At 41.4% G+C, this 23,156-nt stretch overlaps 1 protein-coding gene across 1 annotated transcript in view; it reads right to left on the bottom strand.

Moving 5' to 3' along the window:
- RYR3 (ryanodine receptor 3) overlaps positions 1-23,156 on the bottom strand; it is a 585,899-nt gene that overhangs the window by 157,635 nt on the left and 405,108 nt on the right. Inside the window, exons 46-52 of the mRNA XM_007940521.1 lie at positions 20,463-20,583; positions 18,141-18,310; positions 15,444-15,664; positions 10,455-10,545; positions 8,658-8,798; positions 6,239-6,402; positions 3,239-3,317 (exon numbers count right to left, since the gene is read on the bottom strand). Coding sequence (XP_007938712.1) covers positions 3,239-3,317; positions 6,239-6,402; positions 8,658-8,798; positions 10,455-10,545; positions 15,444-15,664; positions 18,141-18,310; positions 20,463-20,583 — 987 coding nt within the window. The remainder of the gene's footprint in view (positions 1-3,238; positions 3,318-6,238; positions 6,403-8,657; positions 8,799-10,454; positions 10,546-15,443; positions 15,665-18,140; positions 18,311-20,462; positions 20,584-23,156) is intronic.

Here is a 23,156-nt window from a genome sequence, read left to right as displayed (position 1 = left end):
AGAAGGATATCATGCTTGGTAAAGTGGAGGGTCAACAAAAAAGAGGAAGGCCTTTGACCAGGTGAATTGACAGTGGCTGCAACAATGGGCTCAGGTATAGCAAGGATCATGAGGCTGGCACAGGCCTGGGCAGTGTTTCATCCTGTTGCACATAGGTTACTATGAGTCATAGATGACTCGATGGCATCTAACCACCACCATAATGGCTGGTTTATTCTATTTCTCCTATAAGACTATTTGGTTCTTGAGGGCAAAGAAATATTCTTTTTTTCTTGTTTGATAATCAGTGCCCACCTCGCAATGGGGAATGAATATGTAGCCTTGCTCTCATGAAGCTTATAGTGGCAGAGGGAGATATTAACCAAATAACAACATCAGTAAATATATAATTGAAAAATATTAAAAATGTATGCAACTATTACAAATATATGATGGAAAAAAGAACAAGATACTAAGAAAGCAAGTATTTGAGAAATGTGGCAAGAGGCATCCTGGGAATTCACACATGTACTGCTATTTCACAGATGAGTAGATGAATAGTGGGAGCATGTGTGAGTGTAGATGAGTACCTGGCTCAGACTAAGAGGCATTTCAGCCACTTGTAATAATAAGAAAGAGGGCCAATAAGAAAGGAATGTATAGAGAGATGCAAATCAAAACAATAAGGAGGTATCACCTCACTAATTTTTAATTTAATTTGCACTAACAGCAAATTTCAAAATCAGAAAACAACAAAGACTGGTGATGGTGTAGAGACTGAAAACCTCATGCACTGCTGGTGGGACTATAAAAGGGTACAACCACTGGAAAATGGTATGGCATTTCCTTAAGAAGCTGAAATCAGAAATACTATATGATCTAGCCATCTCATCACTCAGAATGTATCCTAGAGAAATAAGGGCCATGACATGAAAAGACACACATTGCAGCATTATTCACAATAGCAAAATGGTAGAAACCTAAATGCCCATAAATAGATGAATGTTTAAGTAAAGTATGGCACATATAATGAAATACTATGCAACATTAAAGATCAACAATGAATCTGTGAAACATCTCATAACACGGATGAACCTAGAGGACATTATGTTGAGTGACATTAGTCAATAACAAAAGGATCAATATTGTATGAGACCACAGTTGTATAAAGTCAAGAAAAGGATTCATACAGAAATAATGTTCTTTGATAGTTACCAGGGATGGGAAGGGAAGGGAGGATAAACCACTAACTAGAGGGTAGACACATTAATTTGGGTGAAGAGGAAGGCAATAAAAAAAGGAAAAGGGTAGTGACTTTTACCAGAAAAGAAAGCAAATAAAAAAGTAGATTTATGACTGCTAAGAAAATAATTTATGCTATCATATCTTCCTATGGAATTATAAATTTCTTAAGATCAGAGTGCCAAAGAGAGAGAAAGGGACAGAGAGAGACAGAGAAAGATGGGAATGTGGCTAGAGGCTAGAGGATGGAGAGAGGTGAGGCTGAAGATAGCAGCAGAGGTCACATGACCCAAGTGTTATCAGGTCATAATGTTTTTCATCTTTATATTAAGAATAGTTCGAAGCCATTAAGCAATTTTTAAAAAGGGGAAGGGACTGGGCAGGATGAAAAGTGATAAAATATGATACAACTTGCATTTTGAAACTATTGCTTGCAGTGTGAACAGACTAGGAAAAAAATGAGAATGGGAGACCAGTTAGGAGATTATCAGTCTAATCTAGGCAAGAGATGATGTCATCTTTGATGGTAGACCAGACATAGCCCTGGCATGGGGATCGAGAGAACAATACTAATTCAAGAAAGCCTTAGACAGTAAAATCCACACGGGTTAGTGATGGACTGGATATTAGCACCTAATTATGGAGGTGTCACTTCTCTAACTCAAAGGCTGAGCAAATGGTTGTTGTTGTTGTTGTTATGTGCCGTCGAGTCGGCCCCGACTCATAGCGACCCCTCCTTGGGTTTTCGAGGCAGTATCACTACGGAAGTAGGATTGCCCAACCTTCCTTCCGAGCAGTGGCTGGTGGGTTTGAACCGCCAGCCGTCTGGTTAGCAGGCAAGTGACTTAGCCACTATGCTACCAGAGCTCCAAATGGTAATATGTAAAAATGTCTTAGAAAGCACAGATGCTCCAGAGCAAGGGCAGCAAGCTGTGGCCGTGGACTAACTCCAGCCAGCTACCTGTTTTTGTAAATAAAGTTTTATTGGAATACAGACATACTCGTTTGTTTATGCATTGTCTTATTTATGCTTCCATGCTACAATGGTAGAGGTGCAACTTGCAACAGAGATCATATGGCCTACAAAACCTAAAATGTTTACTATCTGGGCCTTCACAGAAAATTTTACCAATCTCTGCTCTAGAATCATTAAGAATTTGCCTGTTTTACAACTAGAATGATCATTATTATCATCAAACCCAAATAGGGACTCATGAAAAATCAGAACAGAGCCCAGATCAATACAGATTCCAAGCCAGGGGTTAGAGGTCTCCCTTATCTGAGGGCACATTAAATGGAGGTGATTTTCTGTGGCCTTCTGTGTTGGTTAGTCTGCTATCGGCTGTAAGCTACAGCTGTGCAATGGTCCCAATGTAACTGGCTGCCCACAGGATCCTGGATGTCTCTGGCATGGTCCTCCCACTTTGCCTGCCAGCATTAAAGGGCTGACAGAGCAATTAAACTTATTAAGCAGCCTGACCTCATGTGGTGAGGAATTTTAAACACCAGATGGATAGGCTTATTAATAAGGGAGTGTCTAAAGTTCTACCTCCCACAGGAAGATGATTGTGTGTCTTCCCTAGAGTATCATTCAGCTTCCTAACAAAACCAAGCATGGGGCTTTCCATTTCTCTTTCCCTTTCTCAACGTTACATTCAATCTCAACGTTACATTCAATTAACAAACGAACCAAAGCCCACCCATTAAGCATTACTGTCAAATATACACAAGCACATGCTTGGGCACAAGTTTCAGGAAATGAAATGTTAAGACAGAGCATAACACTTCCAGAATCAATCTTTTCCTTGAGAGATAGGAAAAGCAGTAGGAGCAGCTGCCGCCGTGTATCTCACCAACCTCCACCAAGCCTGGGAAACTGCTGCTCAGAGATAATGAATGCTTTTGGAATGGCGTGTCTGTCACTTAGACAAATCAGGCAGATTTCCAGGATTCGACCCTTTAATGTTCTTTGGCTGTTTTTTCCCCTGACAATTGTCAGCTGGATGATAATCCCTACCTTGTCACAGGCCCATCTATCATGTGAATGTTCAGCATACTTGGTGACAACGTATTCCAATTTTTCAGGCAAGGAGAAACTGAAAAGCAGAAGAAAAATATTACAACCATCCCAGCCCTTAAGCCAGACATGGTAGAGGATGGCCAGAATCAACAATCAGCTGGCAGAAGTTGAAACTGATCAACTAGCTAATTCCAAAGCCATCCTGGTCTCTAGACATAGTGACATTCCTGAGCAAACAGAGTGGGATAGCCAGGACAAATCACACATGCCCATGTCAAATCAAAGGAATCTCTGCAGAAGCCTTCCACCACATATGCAACTGCCTCCAGCTATTCTAGGGTCTCTCAGCTCTTGAAGAAGTACTTTGGCTCCTGGGTCAGATCAGGTCAGGTTAGACAGATGAAAAAAAATTAATCCAAAGAAACTGGCCATCACCCTACGGCTCCTATCGAGGATGTCAGCAATGGGTAGCTAGAGAATCAAATGTTACAAAACAGTGGTTGTCTATCTTTGGGGTTTTCTGGCTCATGTTAAAAACTAGAGGTTTTGCAAGTCAAGTAGACACCTGCTGTTTCTGTTTGCCTAGCAGCGCTTCTCCTTGATATCTGTAGCAAACAGCATCTCTACTTTTCTTTAGAGAACTTGTCTTCCTGCACTGCATGTAGTCATATGTGAACTGTTGCCAAGGGATGGGCATGTAACTAGGTAAATCAGACTCTTTCTCCCTGGAATTGAAACTGTAATTTGGGTGAGACAAGTGCAGACAAGTTGTCAAGGTGATTTATCCAAAGGGGATGCCTGAAGAGTGTCCATTTGACCCCTTTCCCTTGACACCAGTCCTCCGAGGTTCCTGCCTTTGCTGGGACCTGGTTAGTCAGCTTTTTACTGGATTTGGGTAACAATCCCAAATACTTCCAGTAAATTTATTTTCTACTTAAGTTAGCCTGAGTTCATCCCCATTGCTCACTTTACTCAAAGCACCAAACTAATGTAGAGGTACATCTGAAGAAATCAGAACTCTCAAAACAATACAGAACCACTCATCACTCACATATAGTTGACATTAGAGTACAAATTTGACTGATAATGTTCATAAAAACATTCAAGTTATTACTCTATTGTGGTAGTTAACTTTATATGTCAGCTTGGGCAGCTAGATGTAGTATTCCCCATGATGAGACTAGTAATCAATTCCATGGTGGAATCTACTGTGAGCAGCTGAGTAGCTGCCTAGGGAATGTAGTCTGCTTCCTGTATATAAGCAGAAACCTTGGGGAACAGTCTCTAGCTTATGGCACACTTGAACCCTGCATGGAGCCATGTCATTGTTCAGCAGCCTGCCATGCTCTGCTGACCTTGGGATTTTCAGTGGATTTGAATGAATGGCCTACTGTGTATTTTGGTACCATTATGACTGTGCCATTTTATTTGTCAACCTTGGGCTTGTTAGCCTCAGCAGCCAGCAGCTGCCTGAGTGAAGAGATGCCTCTAGCTTCAGTGGGCTGGATGCAAGAGGCAGAGCTGAAGCCAAAGGTCAAGGGACTTTCACACAGCCCCTAGAGTCTGGCACTTTGAACTTGGACTTCTAGCCTCCAAAAATTCTAAGAATAAACTCCTGTTTGTTCAAGCCATCCCATTGTGATAAATTTCTGTAAGGATGGCACTAGGTAACCAGAACACCCATTTACTTTGTTGTCCTTCAGCATGCTTACATTCTCATAGGGCAAAGTTCTCCAGTCAACACCTGCCTTCTCTTTGGCTCTAGCTTAATGTTATACCATGCTCCTTACCTGTTTGAATTATGAATTATGTTTCCCGGTATCCATTCAGCTCAAGACTCTTGTCTGATGGAATGTGTACTTAATTAACCCAGAGATGAGTTTTATACATTATCAAAGCTGGGAGCCCTGGGACGGGTTTAGGCTATGCCTCTGTGCCATGATATGCCATTTAAGAACTGTTATCACACCACAAATCCAAGGGGCTCAGATAGTCAGTCTTACTTTCCCTGCTCATTTTAAAGGAGTTTTGGAGCTCTTCATTATAAATGTAACTGGAAACAAAAGATTTCATGCCCCATGATGCATAGTTTTAACTGGGGCATAACCATCACAAGTCAAATTTGAACTATATTTTGTTCAAAGGATAAACACACCTCCTTGGCTTAATCAAGAGTCCCTTGGGTGATGCAAACAGTTAATTCATTCAGCTGTTAACTGAAAGGTTGGGGGTTCAAGTCTACCCAAAGGTACCTTGGAAGAAAGGGCTGTATCTCTACTTCTAAACAACCAGACATTGAAAACCCTATGGAACACAGTTCTACCCTGACACATATGGGGTCACTGAGAGTTGGAATTGACTCAACAGCAACAAGTATGGCTCAACAAGCATCAGTGAGGAATGATGGAAAATCAAGGGGAGAAATTAAAAAGTGTTATTGTAGGGTTCCCTCCAGGAACCCTTGGCATGGCAAAGAACAGGTCCAGCCTCTCAAATAAGGACTCTGACTATTCTGTCACCACACCCTAAGGTCTTGCTGGAGCTCAGCTGAGTGTTATTTATGGAGTTGTTTTGATGTATGATGCTATTAGAACTGTACAGACCTATTCACAAAGAGTGAAGATTTTGTCAAAAACTCATTAATAAATTAATTATATCATTTGTCAGAATGGTTCTTTCAATGCCGCTGGTGACATTTATTCTGTGGAGAGCATTCATCTCTTACAAAAAATAAACCAACTCCACCCTTCAAAAAAAAAAAAAAAAAAATCCTAGAGCATAATAATGTAATATGTAATTTGATAGGGATGGATTAAACCTTCGAAAACTGGAGTCAGGTTAGGCAGTTCCTAACGTGCCTTGCAGTGTCATGGGAAATTATTAATAGTGCTGGCTAGAGGGAAGGAGAGGCAGCTTAAAATTTCTGCAACCTTCTGAAAGAGAAAGATTGGCTACTGGGTACATATAGGACCAATTCAGAGATGATCCTGGACTTACTTCATGGTGTTGATAGGTTTTGGGTCAAAATTCCCCTCTGCATCCACAGAGACCTGTTTCTCCAATGTGGCTGTAATTCTGGTATCTAAATAATCTGGTGGCAAGGCCCCGGCTATGGCACTGAGACAAGGCAGGGCCATTCGGAAAAGATCTGGGTCATATTTCTGTGAGGAAAAACAAAGACCATGTTAGTGGAAGAACCACAAGCACAGTCACCATGCAGAACCAATTAAAATTAGCTGAAAATAAAAATCAAATATGTGCATGTGTTCATGTTAACCAAAAGAGGACACATGTAATCCCCTTTAATACTTCCTGGGAGAAACTGAGGTGTAATCAGAGAATGAAATGACAATCTTTTAAAACCTTCAAGTCCCTATTTACTTCAAGTTAAAAAAAACCCCTTAGCTCAAGGTTTAAATTAATTTCTCCTAAATAATTAATTTCAAGAATATCAAAGAATTAAAGCGGTTCTCACTAGACTAGAAAAGTCTAGAAACCTGTCTGCCATAGGCAGTTACACAAAAGGACCCAGTCTATAACTTTGCTCTTCAACACTTTAAAGAGGTCTTTTGCAGCAGATTTGCCCAGTGCAGTATGACATCTGATTTCTTGACTGCTTCTTTCATGGGTGTTGATTATGGATCCAAGTAATACGAAACCTTTGATAACTTCAATCTTTTCTCCATTTATCGTGAAACTGCTTACTGGTCCAGTTGTGATGATTTTCATTTTATGTTGAGTGTAATTCATACAATGGACTGTAAAAAACAAAAACTCACTGCCATTGAGTCAGATTCAACTTATAGCAACCCCTTCTTGGGTTTCTGAGGTGGTATCACTATAGAAGTAGAATGCCCAATCTTCCTTCCAGGGAGTGGCTGGTGTGCTAAACTGCCAGCCTTTTAGTTAGCAGTCAAATGCCTTACTGTAGTCTTTAATATTCATCAGGAAGTGCTTCAAGTCATCTTCACTTTCAGCAAGCAAGATTGTGTCATCTGCATATCTCAAAAACAAAGATGTCACTTTGAAGACTAAGGTATGCCTAACCCAAGCCATGGTATTTCCCACCCCCTCATATGCATGTGGAAACTGTATAATGAATAAGAAAAACTGCAGAAGAGTTGATGCTTTTGAGTTGTGGTGCTGGTGAAGAATACAGAAAGTATCATGGACTTCCAGAAGAAAAAAAAATATCTGCCCTGGAAGAAGTACAGCTGGAACGCTCCTTGGAAGTGAGAATGTCCAGACTTTGTCTCACCTACTTTGGTTATGTGGTCAGAAGGTACCTTTCCTGGAGAAGGGTATCATGCTTAGTAAAGTGGAGGGTCAGCGAAAAAGGGGAAGGCCCTCAAAAAGATGGAGTGACACAGTGACTGCAACAATGGGCTTGGGTACAGCAGGGATTGTAAGGCTAGTGCAGGACCAGGCAGTGTTTCATTCTGTTGTGCATAGGGTTGCTATGAGTTGCAGCCAACTTCAAGGCACTGAATTACAACATATTTTCCTGAGACTCGTCAATAAGGCTTAGCAGTTAGAGGTCCTAAGTTCTGATTCAACATCTTCCCTATCAAATGAGTGGCTGTGAAGGATCTCTACCATAACAGCTTTAAAGGCTGCTGCAAACCTCACATCTCAACATCAGAGCACACACCTGGAATTTTTCTTCTTGGCTTGAGCCCAATAAAATCTGGCTAACTGGGCCATACCAAGTCAGGTAGAACGAAATGGGGGGAAGAGGGCAAGTCATAAATACTGAAACCAGGCAATATTTTTGTCATTTGTATAGCTCTTCCATTTATTAGCTTAGTGAATTTGGCAAGTTATCCACTATTCTAAGACTTTTTCTCACCTGTAAAAGAAGGATTATGTTAGTTCATATTTCAGAGAGTTGGGGGAAGGATTAATGTAATATGCATATAAAGTACTTAGTACCATTAGCGTCCTCAGGGAGCTCTGGTGGCATAGTGCCTAAGGCACATGACTGCTAATCAGAAAGCTGGCGGTTCAAATCCACCAGCCACTCCTTGGAAGAAAGGTTGGGCAATCTACCTCCGTAGTGATACTGCCTCAGAAACCCAAGGAGGGGTTGCTATGAGTCAGATCCAACTCGATGGCTGTGAGTTTGTTTTTTGGTTTTAGAAGGCAGAGTTAGCAATTGCTGTTTATTGTTTGAGAAGCTCTGGTGGTGTAGTGCCTAAGGCATTTGACTGCTAACCTGGTGGTTCAAACCCACTGGGCACTCCTCGGAAGGAAGATGGGGCAATCTACTTCCATAGTGATACCATCTCGGAAACCCAAGGAGGGGTCACTATGAGTTGAAATCAACTCCACGGCATATTACAACAACAGCATTTATTATTTGTAGGTGCTTGGGTCCCTGAAGTCCTCCCTTTTTGCTCAGGAAACCTGTTATTACCTTATGGGAAAGGGACTCAAAAATCCCCCAGAAGAGCTTCTCTGTTAGGTGTAGTTCTTCCTCCACCGCAAGACCATAGCTCCCCCATCCTGAAGGCAGACAATAATACTTCCAGCACTGTTCATAGTGATTCGTCAGAAGCTGGGAAGTTCAGAACAGGATTGCACCAATGGGGTGGGGTGGAGAAAATCCACAGGCATAAAAGACATGCAGGGGAGAATAAAATAGTAAGCAGACACCAAGAGAATGAGACCAACATTTGAAACTGGGTTGTCTACAAAGAGCCCTCAGACACCACTGGAAACTGTTCTGCTTTCATGCCTAATGAGCTTTAACCTGGGCTGAAGTGATCTGATCAATTTTTTGTGTCTTCTAATGTGCCCCTAGCAGCTACGGGAACATGGGGGGAGCCATCTTTATTTCATTTGAAGAAATACTGGCCTCTGAACATAATCACTACATATTGTTAGAGGCAGTCAGTGGTGGGAAATACTTTGTCTGAGATATTTGCTTCTAGTTCTGGGTGCTGCGAATATGGGGCAGGGGACGATGGGCAGCAAGCTGTGGGTCTGAAGGTTTTTTCTCTACAATGATTACTGCCCTCTGCTTGCTTCTCTTGACCTGTCTGATGGCCCAGTCATGTTATAACAGCTCCGTATTTGGCCAGCAGAGGGCAGAAATACACTGCTAATTTTATTATCCCAGCATGTGGGAGCCACATCCTCTCAGAAAAAATCCCACTGATCTAAGAGGTAAAAGTGAGCTGATTGATTGGTATAAATGATGCCTCTTTGGGAACCAGCAGCCAGCTGACAGCAGAGGCCTGCAGAAGAAGCCAGGGCAAGGTCAACTGTGCAAAACACACTATTTGAGTTTTAAAACAGGAACTATTAGGATCAGAGAGAAGAATGAGACCTGGGAGGGCTGTAGAATCGCTGAGAACAAACAAGCTGTTTTCTGCCTGGTATAAAGACTAGGGATTGAAATAACAGTCTTCTGGAAATTCTGGTTATCTCAGTAAAATGCTCTTAAAATTCTTGTTTGTACTATTTATGAAATAAAGGAAAAGTTGTACTAAAATCAGCAGGCAGAAATTCCAAGTGTAGCTGGAAGTGCTGACAATTTTGCATATGTTACTAAGGCAGGTGCCTCAGAGGTAGAATATAAAGAATTGTAGCTCCTGGGTGCCGGCTGATCTTGGTGCCCTCCCACCTAGGCCCAATGCTTCCAGCTTCACAAAGGAAATGTCTGTAATTTATGAGAATATCAGGAATGAGTCAACAAAGAAAGAAAGGGCTCTACGCTTTTAGTTTTCATTAAAAAATAAAGTAGAAAACAAACAAAACAGCATAAAAATGTGTTTTTTTACCAAAAAAGCACAAGAGTATGGAATAGAAAAGGGACATTTTAGTTTCTATACTGAAGTGGAAAACAACAATAAGAAAAAAACCCACAGAGCCTTCAAAGCATTTTGAAACTGGAATTCTAAGAAATATAATTAGGGCAGGAGAACTCAAAATCCAAGTCCCTTTCCTAAGCTCTGATAAATAACAAGTAGTCAGTGGAACACAACTAAAGAAAATTGGACTAGTTACTGCATCTAGCAAACTTACTGTCTTAAACCTGGACATTCAAAAATGGGTTTGATTTTGTGGGCTGTAGCTTACGGGCTGTTAACTTAAAGGAGTAAAACCCATTTAATGTATATTTTATTCCCCAAATTGTGAAGACATTATGTTTTACAAGGCCTGTTTCCTGTAGCCTGGACTGTGTTTCTGTATCAATAGAGATGTTTACCTTAAGAGGCATTTTGCAGTATTCATTAAGGAGCGGCACATCAAAAACTAGACGTCGCAGAAGTTGCTGTAACATGGAAGGTCTCAAGTGACTGCAGTACAGAGTAAGGGATGGGTGGGTTGGGGAAAGAAGATGTTTAAAAGAGTTATTGAAAGAGAGACTCATCCGTAACTCATCCATATACTAGAGCTAAACCTCAAAACAATTAGCTTGTTAAACATGGGATCTTAGGTAAGCCACAGCTGATGACAAAATACTTAACAAATTAAGTACCCTAAATCCCAGGGTTATGAATGTCCTACTTATGGAAACTCTTCAAACCAAAATCAAACTCACTGCCATTGAATTGATTCCAACTCATAGTGACCCACTTTGGGTTTCTGAGGCTGTACATTTTTAGTGAAGTACACTGCCCCATTTTTTTTTTTTTCCATGGAGGGCTGGCATTTGAACCACCAACCTTCTGGTTAGCAGTCAAGTGCCTTAGGCACCACACCACCAGAGCTCCTTACGGAAATACCTACTTGTCCTTTAACGTTATATAAATATGCCCTCACTCTGAAAGGATGGAATCAGCCCCTAACTGTTAATAAATTCTTCATCACAATCATCTTCATTTGTTGCACATGTGGCCCTTAAATCATTGAAAAGGCTTTGAGCCTTTTCTTGCACTAATGGGGCGAGGAAAAAAACAAATACCTTGAAACCTTATGCTGTTTTGTCAATTCTGACTCACAGTAACACTATAGGATAGAGTAGAATTGCTGCCCAACCCCCATTAAGATTTCCAAGGTTGTAAACCTTTATAGAAGCCACTTGCCATATCAGTCTCCCATGGGGCAATTGGTGGGTTCAAACTGCCAACCTTTGGGTTCTCAGCTCAGTGATTAACCAGTGCACCACCAGGGCTCCACTTCTTGCACTGAAGTAAGGCTAAACAAGAACTGTTTCAACTTGGAAACCAATTAGCAGGACTTAAAGCAGGACTTTGAACCAGCTCATTTACATTTTAACAAGATCCCAGATGATTCTTATATGATTCTTGTATCTTAAAATGTAGGTTCTAACTGGAATGGAAAGGCAAATTCCCAACAAAAGGTCAAACCAGAATGAACTAGTTCGAAGCCCTGACTTAAACATACACTTAGGAACACATCTTTTTCATAATCTAGGAACTGCCTGTATATTGAAGTGAACAAAGAGGGATTGTGCTGATAACTGAGATATTTAAGGTAAAATTCTAATCACCGTGTGATAGGATGTTCAATGCTTTATGCACACTCAAAAATATTTTCCCTGATTTTGTGCAAAGCCTATACAGGAAAAGGACCAAACATCCCTCTGGACTCACCTAAGGGAGAAAAGCACAGTGGAATCGGAGGCCATCTACTGGTGAAATTTAAAAAGAATTTTAATGTACCCTGGGTTATGATGTGGTCCATGAAATTCCCACTACTGGGATAATTTCTTTGGGTTAAGTTTAGGGCCTTGGTATTCAGGGCAAGTGAATTTTGAGATAGAGGAAGGAGATCTAAACAACGACTTAGTCCTTTTTTTTTTTTTTTTTTTTTAAGGTTGCTAAAACTTTGGAAAATCTAGTGGAACCTATGGACTCTCTCCACAGGAAAATGCACTCACATTTACACAATTTGTTATGTAAGTTCAGGTCATGAAACCCCTGAATTCCTCCTACAGATACCTAAGGAGCCATGGAGGCAAAGCTAATAACTATGACGTTCAGTGTTGGAATGCCGGGGAGAAAGCCTTGGAGGCCTCTACAAGGATGATGGACCAGGATGGAGATAGGAAACCAAACCTGTGCATCTTACAACTTTTCCTTTTTTTATCCCCACAAACTGGCTTTATGGTAAACACCTGGAGATGAAAAGTGCTGGTCAAAATATACAGCAAGTAAATAACCTTGTCTCATAATGTAAAATCACTCAATTTTCATATTATTGTTCAAGTATTTAGCAGTATCAACTAAGATCGATTAACATGAATAAAATCAAGGAGTAAAATGAACTTCGAACTGCATCACTTCTGACTTTTCAAAAATAAACACCACAAAATCTAGCTAAGAATCAGTTCGTGTGCTATATCTAGAGCTGGTGTTTTCAAGAAAAGTAGTAACAGCCCCTAAAATTATAGTAATAACACACTGCCATCGAGTTGGATTCGACTCACAGAAACCCCTCCTTGGGTTTCCAAGGCGGTATCACTACGGAAGCAGATTGCCCCACCTTCCTTCCCAGGAGTAGCTGGTGGGTTTGAATCGCCAGCATTCTGGTCAGCAGTCAAATGCCTTAGGCACTACACTTCCAGAACTCCTAAATTATATAATAGGACCAATGAAAAATCAAATCAAACTCATTGCTGTTGAGTTGATTCCTACTCATAGTGAACCCTCCTTGGATTTCTGAGGCAGCATCTCTATGGAAACAGATTGCCCAACCTTCCTTCTGAGGAGTTGATGATGGGTTTGAACTGCCAGCCTTTTGGTTAGCGGTCAAATGCCTTAGGCACTACGCCACTAGAGCTCCCAGTAATAAGGCAGTAAGCTTTATTTTGGCTTGATTTAAAATTTCAATTTTCCCATGGTCTGATTTCTTTAAGACTCTTTGCAGCTAAGATCGGTCTCTCCAACATGGCTTTATTACTAGGAAAGAGCTTATATTGAGAGACAAGTCTTGATTGATTTGATTCCTAAGGTACGTTCTGAGTTCAGATCTGGCAAAAGGCAGAATGAGATCTGCAGATGCCACTGATACAGTTACCAGCTAACTGCAGAATCGATTCTGATACAAAGGACTTCTTTTTGTGCAAACTCATTATTTGTTTCTCTTTGTTACCACTGAAAAGAAAAATCCAAACCAAACTCATTGCCATCAAGTCCCTTCCACTCATAATGACCCCTCCTTGGATTTATAAGGCGGTACCTCTACAGAAGTAGATTGCCCAATCTTCCTTCCAGGGAGTGGCTGGTGGGGTTGAACCTCCAAGCCCTCTGCTTAGTAGTCAAACACCTTAGGCACTATGCCAATTTTGTTGTTGTTGTTACGTGCCGTCGAGTTGGACCCGACTCATAGTGACCCCTCCTTGGGTTTCCGAGGCAGTATCGCTACGGAAGTAGATCGCCCCATCTTCCTTCCGAGGAGTGGCTGGTGGGTTTGAACTGCCAGCCTTCTGGTTAGCAGTCAAGTGTCTTAGCCACTATGCTACCAGAGCTCCCACTATGCCAATAGGGGTCCAAATAAACAAGGAAAGGGGCCATTATTCTCCTTGTTAAAGTGGCAGAAAGGGAAAATGTAGATGCCTTATTAATTCTTAGCAAACGGTGTGTTTACAAAGCTTTGCTTCATTTCCAAGACCAAAAACATTTTAATTACCTTAATTCTCTGTCATTTATTATAATAATCTTGGAGTGAATGAAGTACAGGGAGCCCTGTGGTTAGGAAAAAGATCTGTTCCTAACTCTGTCTTTAAGAGTTTGTAGGTAAGTTGGAACAGGTACATACAGAACAAGTGCCTTACTTTAGTGCAAGGAAAGGCCTGAAGCCTTTTGCATGCAACAAAAGTCACATGTGCAACAAGTGAAGGTGATTGTGAAGAAGAATTTCTTGCCAGCAGGGCTTGGTTCAATTGTTACAAAGTGAAGGCAAATTTACAGAAAAGCCAAGTAGGAGTTGTCCCTTGTTGGGATGCTGATCACCCAAGGACTGCCTGTGGAGTTAGAGCATAGCATTTTATTTTGGTAGGGGATCTTAGGGAGAAACCCCTTCTTGAGGCCAGGGCCTAGGAACCTCTCCACTCTCCACCCCTGACTTGAGACAGATACTTATTTTGCAATGTGATTTGCTTTCTTTGGTTATAGCCTGTCTCCTAAAGTAGTTGAAGCCTAAAGGCCTTAGATATAAAGATGTGGATACAAGTTAATTTTATTAAAGCATTTTAAATATAAGACCAATGCTATGTCTGGAGTGTGTGACATTGCCTTCATGTTCAAAAAAGCCTGATGAGCTGCCTTGCTCTAGGTAGCCCCAGGAGCCTCTTGATCCATCATCACCTCTTGTGGTATTAGGAAACCCAACTCATTCAACAGGAATGAGTTCAAACCCAACTGAGCCCTGAAGAGGAACCTGTTGATCCTCTCTAAGACTGTCTTTAGGATAGCCTAAAGCAGTCTTTCTCAAATTCAGCAGCACTTTGGAATCACTTGTGGAGCTTCAAAAAGCAAACAACTGAGGCCTGGGTCTTACCTCTAAAGATTTTGATTTTTTTGTCTGGGTGCAGCCTAGGCACTGGTATATTTTAGTAGCTCCTGAAGTTATTCTAATATGCAGCTGAAGTGAAAAACCCTTGGTTTACAATAAATTATGATCCTGACTCATGCTGTTGAGATCTGCTATTGGAAGCTCCTTCCTTTGATCCTACCAGACTTGACCTAATTTCCCCAGGACTTAATGCTCTTGGGATGACCTTACCCTTTGCCCTCAATAGGCTCTGAACCCCATACACAGTGAGGGACACTACTGCCCTTAACTCCCCACTGGGACTGGGGTTCTTTCTTCCCTTGGGAAGACTGGCGGTGGGATGCTTTAGCTTATGCTCTTAGAATCTGGTCTCTATGTAAAGAGCTACTCATTTAGATGGGACAAAATCTGCTCTTCGCTTTTTCTTGGGAACTAAAATCTTGATTCTTAATCAGAATACTTGAGTCTTGAAAGAGTGTCTTATCTCCTGGTCTACGAAACTTCAAGGGCTAAAATAATCTTAAACTTGTGAGTTCCCCCCTCCCACATCCCAACAGTGGGAGCTGACGTTCCAGGAAGAGACCAGTGGCAAAACACAGAGAACTTCCACATCTTAAGAAGAGATTTTGGTGAAGGGCTGGTGTACAGCAAAGCCTGGAAGCTTCTTCAGACTAGTTTCACTTTTTAGATTACATAATTAAATGCATACACAGAAAACATGGGAGGGAGGACTTACTTGCAAATGGCAAGCAAACATTCTTCTATGGTATCCCTCTGTGCTTTGGTGAGGGCACGTCCCTTGGAAAGCCTGTATATTGTCTGTAGTGTAGAATCGATCAAAGATGTATAGTGTTCTGTCCCGGCAAACAAAGGGGCACATCTGGTGAGGAGTGGGAGCACGGCAGAGCATATATACCTATTTAATGCAAGTGCAGCCTCTGTGGTGCTCAGGGAAACCTAAGGAAAGGGGATTGGGACATTGATTAATCTCCCTGGGAAAGACTCGGCAAAGTTTACTCTGCACACTGAGCTCCTACTGAGCAGGTCAGGGGAGCTTACTTTTCTGATGTTTCACAGCATTCAAAGCAACAGAAGTGACAACTTTACACCTGGTCAGCAGATCTATATGATTTGCATTTTTAAAGGGGGAGGGGATCAGGTTAAAAGTAAAAACAAAACAAATCCAGAATCAGAAGATAAACAAAGGCAGGTTGCTTGTCTGGTCCTACTCATCCCAAATGACCCTAAAAACGTCATCTATTCCCTTCAAAGGAGAATTCTGAACCTTTATGAAAATCAACGGGTGACTATCTAACATAACATCCTGATGGGTGACTATCTAACATAACTTCCAGATGTTTTTAAAGTCCACCTGCCAGGCTATTTACATTCCAATGTTTACTCTCTCTTCTTGTCTTATAGGGTAAATTGGCCTCTTGTGATTTGAAGGTTAGTAAACTGATAATGGTTACAGGTCAAGTGATCTCTCCCACTCACTGGTTCTGTGACAGCTTTATACAGAGACACAGTGGAGCTCTGACCCCCATCAGCTAATTCATGAGCATTGTGAGCAATCCTCAATCTGATAAGTGACATGATGGTAGACATCTCTAAAGGGACCTCAAACTCTGCATGGGAAAAGTATAAAGAGGAAAAGAAACCTATGACCATGTCTTAAACTCTCACGTAATTCTTGTTCACAATATTCTATTTTGTTCATTTAGAGAGGCTGAGTTCAATTAAAGATCCTTTTAGCGACACTAAATATAACCAGTGCATGCTCACCTACCATCTTTGAAAACTGCAGTACTTCAAAAGAAACCTTGAGATCCCCAGGGATTAAATACTATTATTCTCTGTGATTATCACAGCTATGATATCTATAAGACATTTTCTATGACTTATGATTCGACAAACTGTTTTCTTTGAACTGTACACATTTCTTGGTGCTCCTATTGATACTCAGAAGCATGTCTTCCAGAACTCCAGTGATCATGCTGGAAGAAAGAGCCCATCTCCCACATTTATCAATTTAATAGAGAGTTGTTAAAATGAGGAAGAACTGAGCTTTGATTCCAGCTCTTTAAAAGTCTTCAAAAGAGAGAGTTTGCTGAGGCACTGAATACAGAGCTTTTTGTTTTTGGTACTTGGACAAGCGTGTGGCTTGAACACCAGATGCTAAAACAGTATTTTGCTGTTTATTTGATCTATCAAGAAATTAAATCCTTTGATTAGGAACCCTGAGGTCTCACAAGTTAAAAAGTTATTATTTTTTTTATTACTGAATTAGTAGAAAAAATTTAGAAAAACTCAAAACAAAAGTAGCCATGGAAGCATTGTTTTAATTATCCGAAACCATCATGTGCCCTGAACACCTTCATAGGTATACCATTTCTCATCTCTGTACTACAGATAGGAATGGTGTTCCCATTCAGGTTGGGGCTTGAAGTCTTTCCGTTTCTCAGTAATCTGTTCAAACGTAATCCATCCCACTTAAAGTATTGTCAAGCTGACCACCTATCCCAGGCTTAGACTTCTACCTGTTAGATACCACATGGAGCTTTTGAGAAACCTTAAAACTCACTAAGATGACTTGCCTCTGGCCCTTTAAAATCAACCTTAATATGGTAAGATGTTGTTAGACTTAAGCTGATCTACTTTGTCTTTTCTCCTTGGACCTGGGACTCCTGGCACACTGTCTTGGTGTTTAGCCCTGATTTGGGACATCTGGCATCTATGCTTTCTGAATCCTCTGGCCTCCTACCTGGATGTCTGTTGATGTCAGGTTACTCTACCTCATCCTTGCCTTCTAAACTTGTATTTGCTCTTGGCCTTTTGGGTACTGACCCTTGTCATGCTTCTGCTTTCAAACCTATCCTTCCTGATGGTCAGTACATGAAACTTAGGGAGTGAGAGTGCAATAGTATTTTTAGCCTATAATGCTGCCAACCAGCCTTTTCCATAAGCAAGAGAGCAATGATTCTCACCAGAGGATGATTTTATCTCCCAGGAGATGTGGGCAAAAAATGAGAGTTAATTGTCACAACTGGGGGTGATGATGGAGGGAATGCTTCTGGTAACATGCTACAATGCACAGAACACCTCCCCACAGTAAAGAGTTATAAAGCCCAAAATGCAATGGTTAAGGAATTCTGCAATAGAGGGAGCGGGATTCAATATTTGAGGTTACATTTACCTACACCAGAGTCTGTGGCACAATAAATGAATAATTCTTGGTGTCACTGTTTTCTCACCTTTAAAGTAGGACACACATATGATCAGGAAGTAGATAGAAAGAAAAAATAGTTGCTGTTGAGTCACTTCCAACTCACACTGACCCTATATGTGTCATAGAAGAACTGCATCTAAATCCAATCATGCTACTAATTTTACAATGATGGGGAAAATACTTTTCCTTAATTTAGTAACTTACTGTGTCTAGAGAGGCAGAGGCTCTTAAGTCAGGTAAAAATCCAACCTCCAGCAAGTGGAGAAGAAAAGTTTGGTCCTTAATACCATAAACACGATCCAAGAACAACACCATGGGTGCCTTGTGGTCAGGGCAGAAGTTGGCCGCCATATCTGGCTCGCTGACTGACCCATCTGAAAGACACAGAGAAAATGTCATGCCCCTTCTCTATTTCCACAGTCTCAAAAGGCAATACAGAACTTCTGTCTATGGTTTGGCTTCCAAATAAGCCATACTGATATTTAGAAATTATAATATAGTGGTGTGCTGGGCGGGCCCAACTTATACAAGTATGGAAGAGCCAAATGTTGAAATGTCAGGAATTTTGTGAGCCAATTGTTGAACCTATCTACTATGACAAACGAAAACTTATAAATTTTATTAAAGGGTAATAAATATTCAAAACTCATCACTTTCTAATTAATTTACTGAACTGTACAATCCACTATACTCCTGAGATTATTTACTTCTTTCTACTCTGTGTGTGCTGGAAATACAATATAATGGCATGCTATGTGCATGCACTTGCCAAATCCATGTTCAGTGACATCATATTGGGAGCTTGAAATGGGCAAAGTTGGAAGTATTTATAGTCCAAAAATAGGCAAAAGCTAACAATCAGGGCTTTACTTAACTGATTTATTGATTGATGACAAGAGAGTAAGGGACGAAATGCTAATAAGGCAGATTAAACTTAAAAGTGTGTCGTATGTAACCATCACAAGTAGCACAATAAATGATGAAATATTCTTTTAGTTTCAGGGGAAGGTCCTCAACGAAATGGACTGGCACAATGGCTGCAACGATGGGCCCAGGTATAGTAAGGATTATGAGGCTGGCGCAGGGCCGGGCAGTATTTTGTTCTATTGTACGTAGGGTTGTTGTGAGTCGGAACTGACTTGATGGCAGTTAACAATGACATTCTTTGAGGAGTTGAAAACTTTCATTTGATTTAGATAAATTTAAATCATATCATCCAAAAGGACAAACATTGTCCTCTTCCTGCTGCTGCTGCTCCTTTCCTCCTCTTCTCTCTCCTTCTTCTCCTCCTCCCCCTATTGCTCCTCCTTCTCCAATTCTGCTGTACACCAAAAACTAGGAAAAAAGAGGCCCTAAAATAAATGATCATGCTACAGCCAGAGCATATTTACATACTACACTTGAGAAACATGAAACTTAAAAGACACTCTGAGAGTCAAAGAGATTGCCATCCAGCTCAGAACCTCACTGTGCAGAGTAGTCAATGGCTGGTGCTGGCAGAGCCAGGAGGGAAGGGATCTTTCCCGACTGGAAGCTGCCTGTGTGTCCTCTCCTAAGCACCAGGGGGAGCTAGATCTAAATCCAAGGAAGGATGAAACTCAGACACTTGTTCTGAGGAGCATTACTTTTTGCAGGATACTAAGAAGGCACTTGACTGCTAACCAGAAGGCTGGCGGTTCAAACCCACCAGCCACTCCTCAGAAGGAAGATGGGGCAATCTACTTCTGTAGTGATACCGCCTCGGAAACCCAAGGAGGGGTAGCTGTGAGTCGGGTCCTACTCGACAGCACATAACAACAACAACAAAGAAGTGTTTAGCACTGAAGAAATCTGGGAAAAATTTTGAGAAACTCTTGCTTCAACATTTATTTTCTTCATGTATTCTCAGAGTCCATATAATCTTAACGTGCTTCAAGTTATAGAAATGGGATATTAATATTTCCTACAAATATGTTCCATGCAACACAAGTTTGGGTAACTGTGACAGTTAGAGCCATGCAATATTTCTGATAATTCCATCTGCCTGGAGGTAGGTTAAATGCCTCAAAGAAAATGAAAGCTTTGGGGAGAGTATAAATTTTGAAAACTTTACACTGGTGTTAGTTGTCACATGTAGCATTGGAAAAGTAACTCTTACAGTCCTTGGCCATGAGGTTCAGAAGGAAGCCTGGGTTAGCCCTATCTATCTGCTGCCCCTGCCTGCTACACATTCTTGGGGACATAACAGCAAAGGAAAAGGCAGGCCTTGGTTAGAGTTTTCTATTTATTCCATTCCATTAGCCTCTTTCCAGAGAGTTCAAGCGTCAGAGGGCTGTGGCACTGTGCTATCTGTACCAGTGGGGCATGAGGTACAGTAGTCTTCACACAAGGGAACAAGAAGACAGCAGCTGGCTGGAGGTAGGAGGAGAGGAAAATTCTTATCAGGAGAAGAGGAACAAGACATTTTCCCTGTGCAGCTTGCTCTGCAAGTAAGAATCTGGAGGGAACGCTACATTGGATAGAGAAAGCCTGGAGCTGCTCTTTTACCTTTGTTCAGTGAGGGCAGCTTCAAGGGGATACTAATGATGCCAACCAAGTCTTCCGTGGGGACCAGGGAGCGTAGGATCGACCTGATTCGGATGGCTTCGCCCTTTCCTGTCTGGATAAGCTGTAATACAGGATTGGAGAATAAGATTAGATAGATGAAGTTCCCACATTCCCTACCCACCCCCCCATCTCATCTCCAAATCTCTGGAAGTAAAATGGTTATCTTTGGTGGTGGTGGGGGATAATATTTCCACATTTCCCTAATTGCTCTAGACACTGTGGCCACAGGAAAAAAAAGATTTCTCTTGATTTCCTAGAAGTACTACTGAGGGAATAACTCTAAGAAAGTCACTTGATTACTGTGCTATGATTAAAAGGGTCTCGCAGTTATGGAATCTAAGCAGTAAATGTAGAGTCTATTGGTGGCTTCTCAGTGTGACTGCAATAAAGGAAGATCTCAGCAGCCATGATAGAAGTGTTGATAATGTAGCCACAATTCTAGACTCCAGAATTCTACAAATGGATTATGAATTCAAATTTCCTAGGAGTATGATTAATGGTGGGGTGGGAGTGGGCAAACAGGGTGAAGAGAGTGCTAGGGAAAACCTGAGTGTCTCAGTGGAGTTATCCTGGGGTGGCAGTGTATACTTGATCCATATAGCCAGAAATGGGCCAACAAGTATTTTCAGGTGTATATCCTCCCACACATGTGGTCTCTAAAGTGGTGATAGGATGCATGCTTCCAGGCACAGGTACTCAGCAAGGAACAGAACCATCATGAACCCAGAATGGGATGTGCCCCAGGTCAGATGGGTGGCATGCTCAGTGACCCTAGGAAAGGAGAAAGCTTAGCTACTCAACTTGTCTAGACCTCTCATTCCCGTGTGTAGAGGAAAGGCTATCCGAAACAAAGGCATAATCCTCTCCCCACCCTCCACAGAGAAGAGGCCCAAGGAAGGGGTTCTGAGAAAGTGTGTATGTGTGTAATGTGTTGGAATAGAGGAACAATAAAGGAAGCACCATCCCCTCCCCCCCACCATCTGGAGCTCTGATGGCTTGGCTAGCACATGCTGCCTGTTGAGTACATAAGAAAGTTATATAGCTTACTTTCTGAAGTAATGAGAAGTGCCCAGGAGAACTGAAGTATGGACACACTAGGGTCCCTGACTCTCCCCAACACAAGGCTGCAGAACACCTAGTGTTTTCCCTGGTTCCCATTTAACATTTCCTCATCTGTTTAAAGACACAGAAATGGAAAGGTGGGGCTATTTAACCTCCTTTAGCAAGATTTAGACATTCTTCTATCCACAATTCAATCTCTAACCTAGATTCTCTCATATTGGAATAGTTTGCCTAAATACTTGTGAATGGATTTGGACACAGGCTAGACTGTGTATAAGACAAGATGATGACATACTGGCAAAAGGATAAGAGTACATGCTTTGATGTGGTGTTTTTCAAACTACAGGTCATGACTCTTGGGTTGTAAAATCAATTTAGTGGGTAACAACTAGCATTAAAAGCATCAATTAGGAGACTTCCAGCAAGATGACAGAATAGGCAAACAAACTACACAAACCTTATGCAACAAAGAAATGAGAAACCAACTGAAAAAGATACCGAAGATAATCTTGGAACCCTGAGTTTTGAAAGGAAGGATACAGAAGTCAATTAAATACCAACTAGCAGAAGAATCCAAATGAAAACAGTTAATAAGGAGACAAATGTAGTTGAAGACTGTAGGCTATTTTGATGAAATGGCCAATTTGAATATTTACAAGTGGCTTCGTATGTGGCCAGCAACCTAAGAATAAGTTCTGTGGGCCAAGGTCTGCATGGGCAACTGCACTGGTGCCTGATGACTAGAAAGGAAAACAGCAAAGAAGGAAAGAAACAGAGCTGTGGGCTGCCAGCTTTACTGAGGGCACAGCCATTTTTGAATATTTGCAAGTGGTGTTCCCATCTGAGCAGCAACCTCAGAATAGGCTCCACTTGCTGAGTACAATACAGGCAATCACACTGGAAGCTTGTGACTAGAAAGGTACAATAGTCCCCTTGTTACTCTTGTACTTTACAACTTCTTGGTGAACGGAAGTGTGGCCATCCCCAACCTCCACCCACCTTCTGACTAGGAGGGATTCCATTCCAGTCCATGTGCCCTGACAGAGCCTTGGTGCCCTGCCCTGCCCCATCCCCAGTTTTGTTTTTGTTTGTTTTAAAATTATCCTTTTATTCTTCTTCCTTTCTTTTTTTCTCTCTTTCCTGGTTTTTTTTTTTTTTTGGGTGTGTGTGTGAGATTGTTCCTGCTTATTTATAAGGTTTGTGATTTTTGTTCTCTTCTTATTTTTTGGTGGTTATTTACTTTTCTTTGTTATTGTCTAACTGAATGGGAGACAACAACCGTTCCCACATGACTCAAGTATACCTGTACCTCTTGCAGCCCCACCCACTGAATGAGGGCCAGGATTTGCTTCTGCACCAACTGACCAATGACAGATAGCAGCCAATACCAGCATGACTTAACCCTCAACTTCCCTACATGAACAGCTAATAGGGATCTGTGCACACACTCTCATTCTCTATCACATCTACCAGGAGACAGGTGTGAGAGCCTAAGCGCTGTGAAGTAGTAAACACAGGAAGGCAGTACCCTGCTTACACAGACATATATATATATATATATATATATATATA

Source organism: Orycteropus afer, unplaced genomic scaffold, assembly GCF_000298275.1.
Source record: "Orycteropus afer afer isolate SDZICR_OR568_19922 unplaced genomic scaffold, OryAfe1.0 scaffold00068, whole genome shotgun sequence".
Lineage (NCBI taxonomy): Eukaryota > Metazoa > Chordata > Mammalia > Tubulidentata > Orycteropodidae > Orycteropus > Orycteropus afer.
The sequence above is the reverse complement of the archived record's forward strand: the minus strand, read 5'-3'. Positions and strand labels throughout refer to the sequence as shown.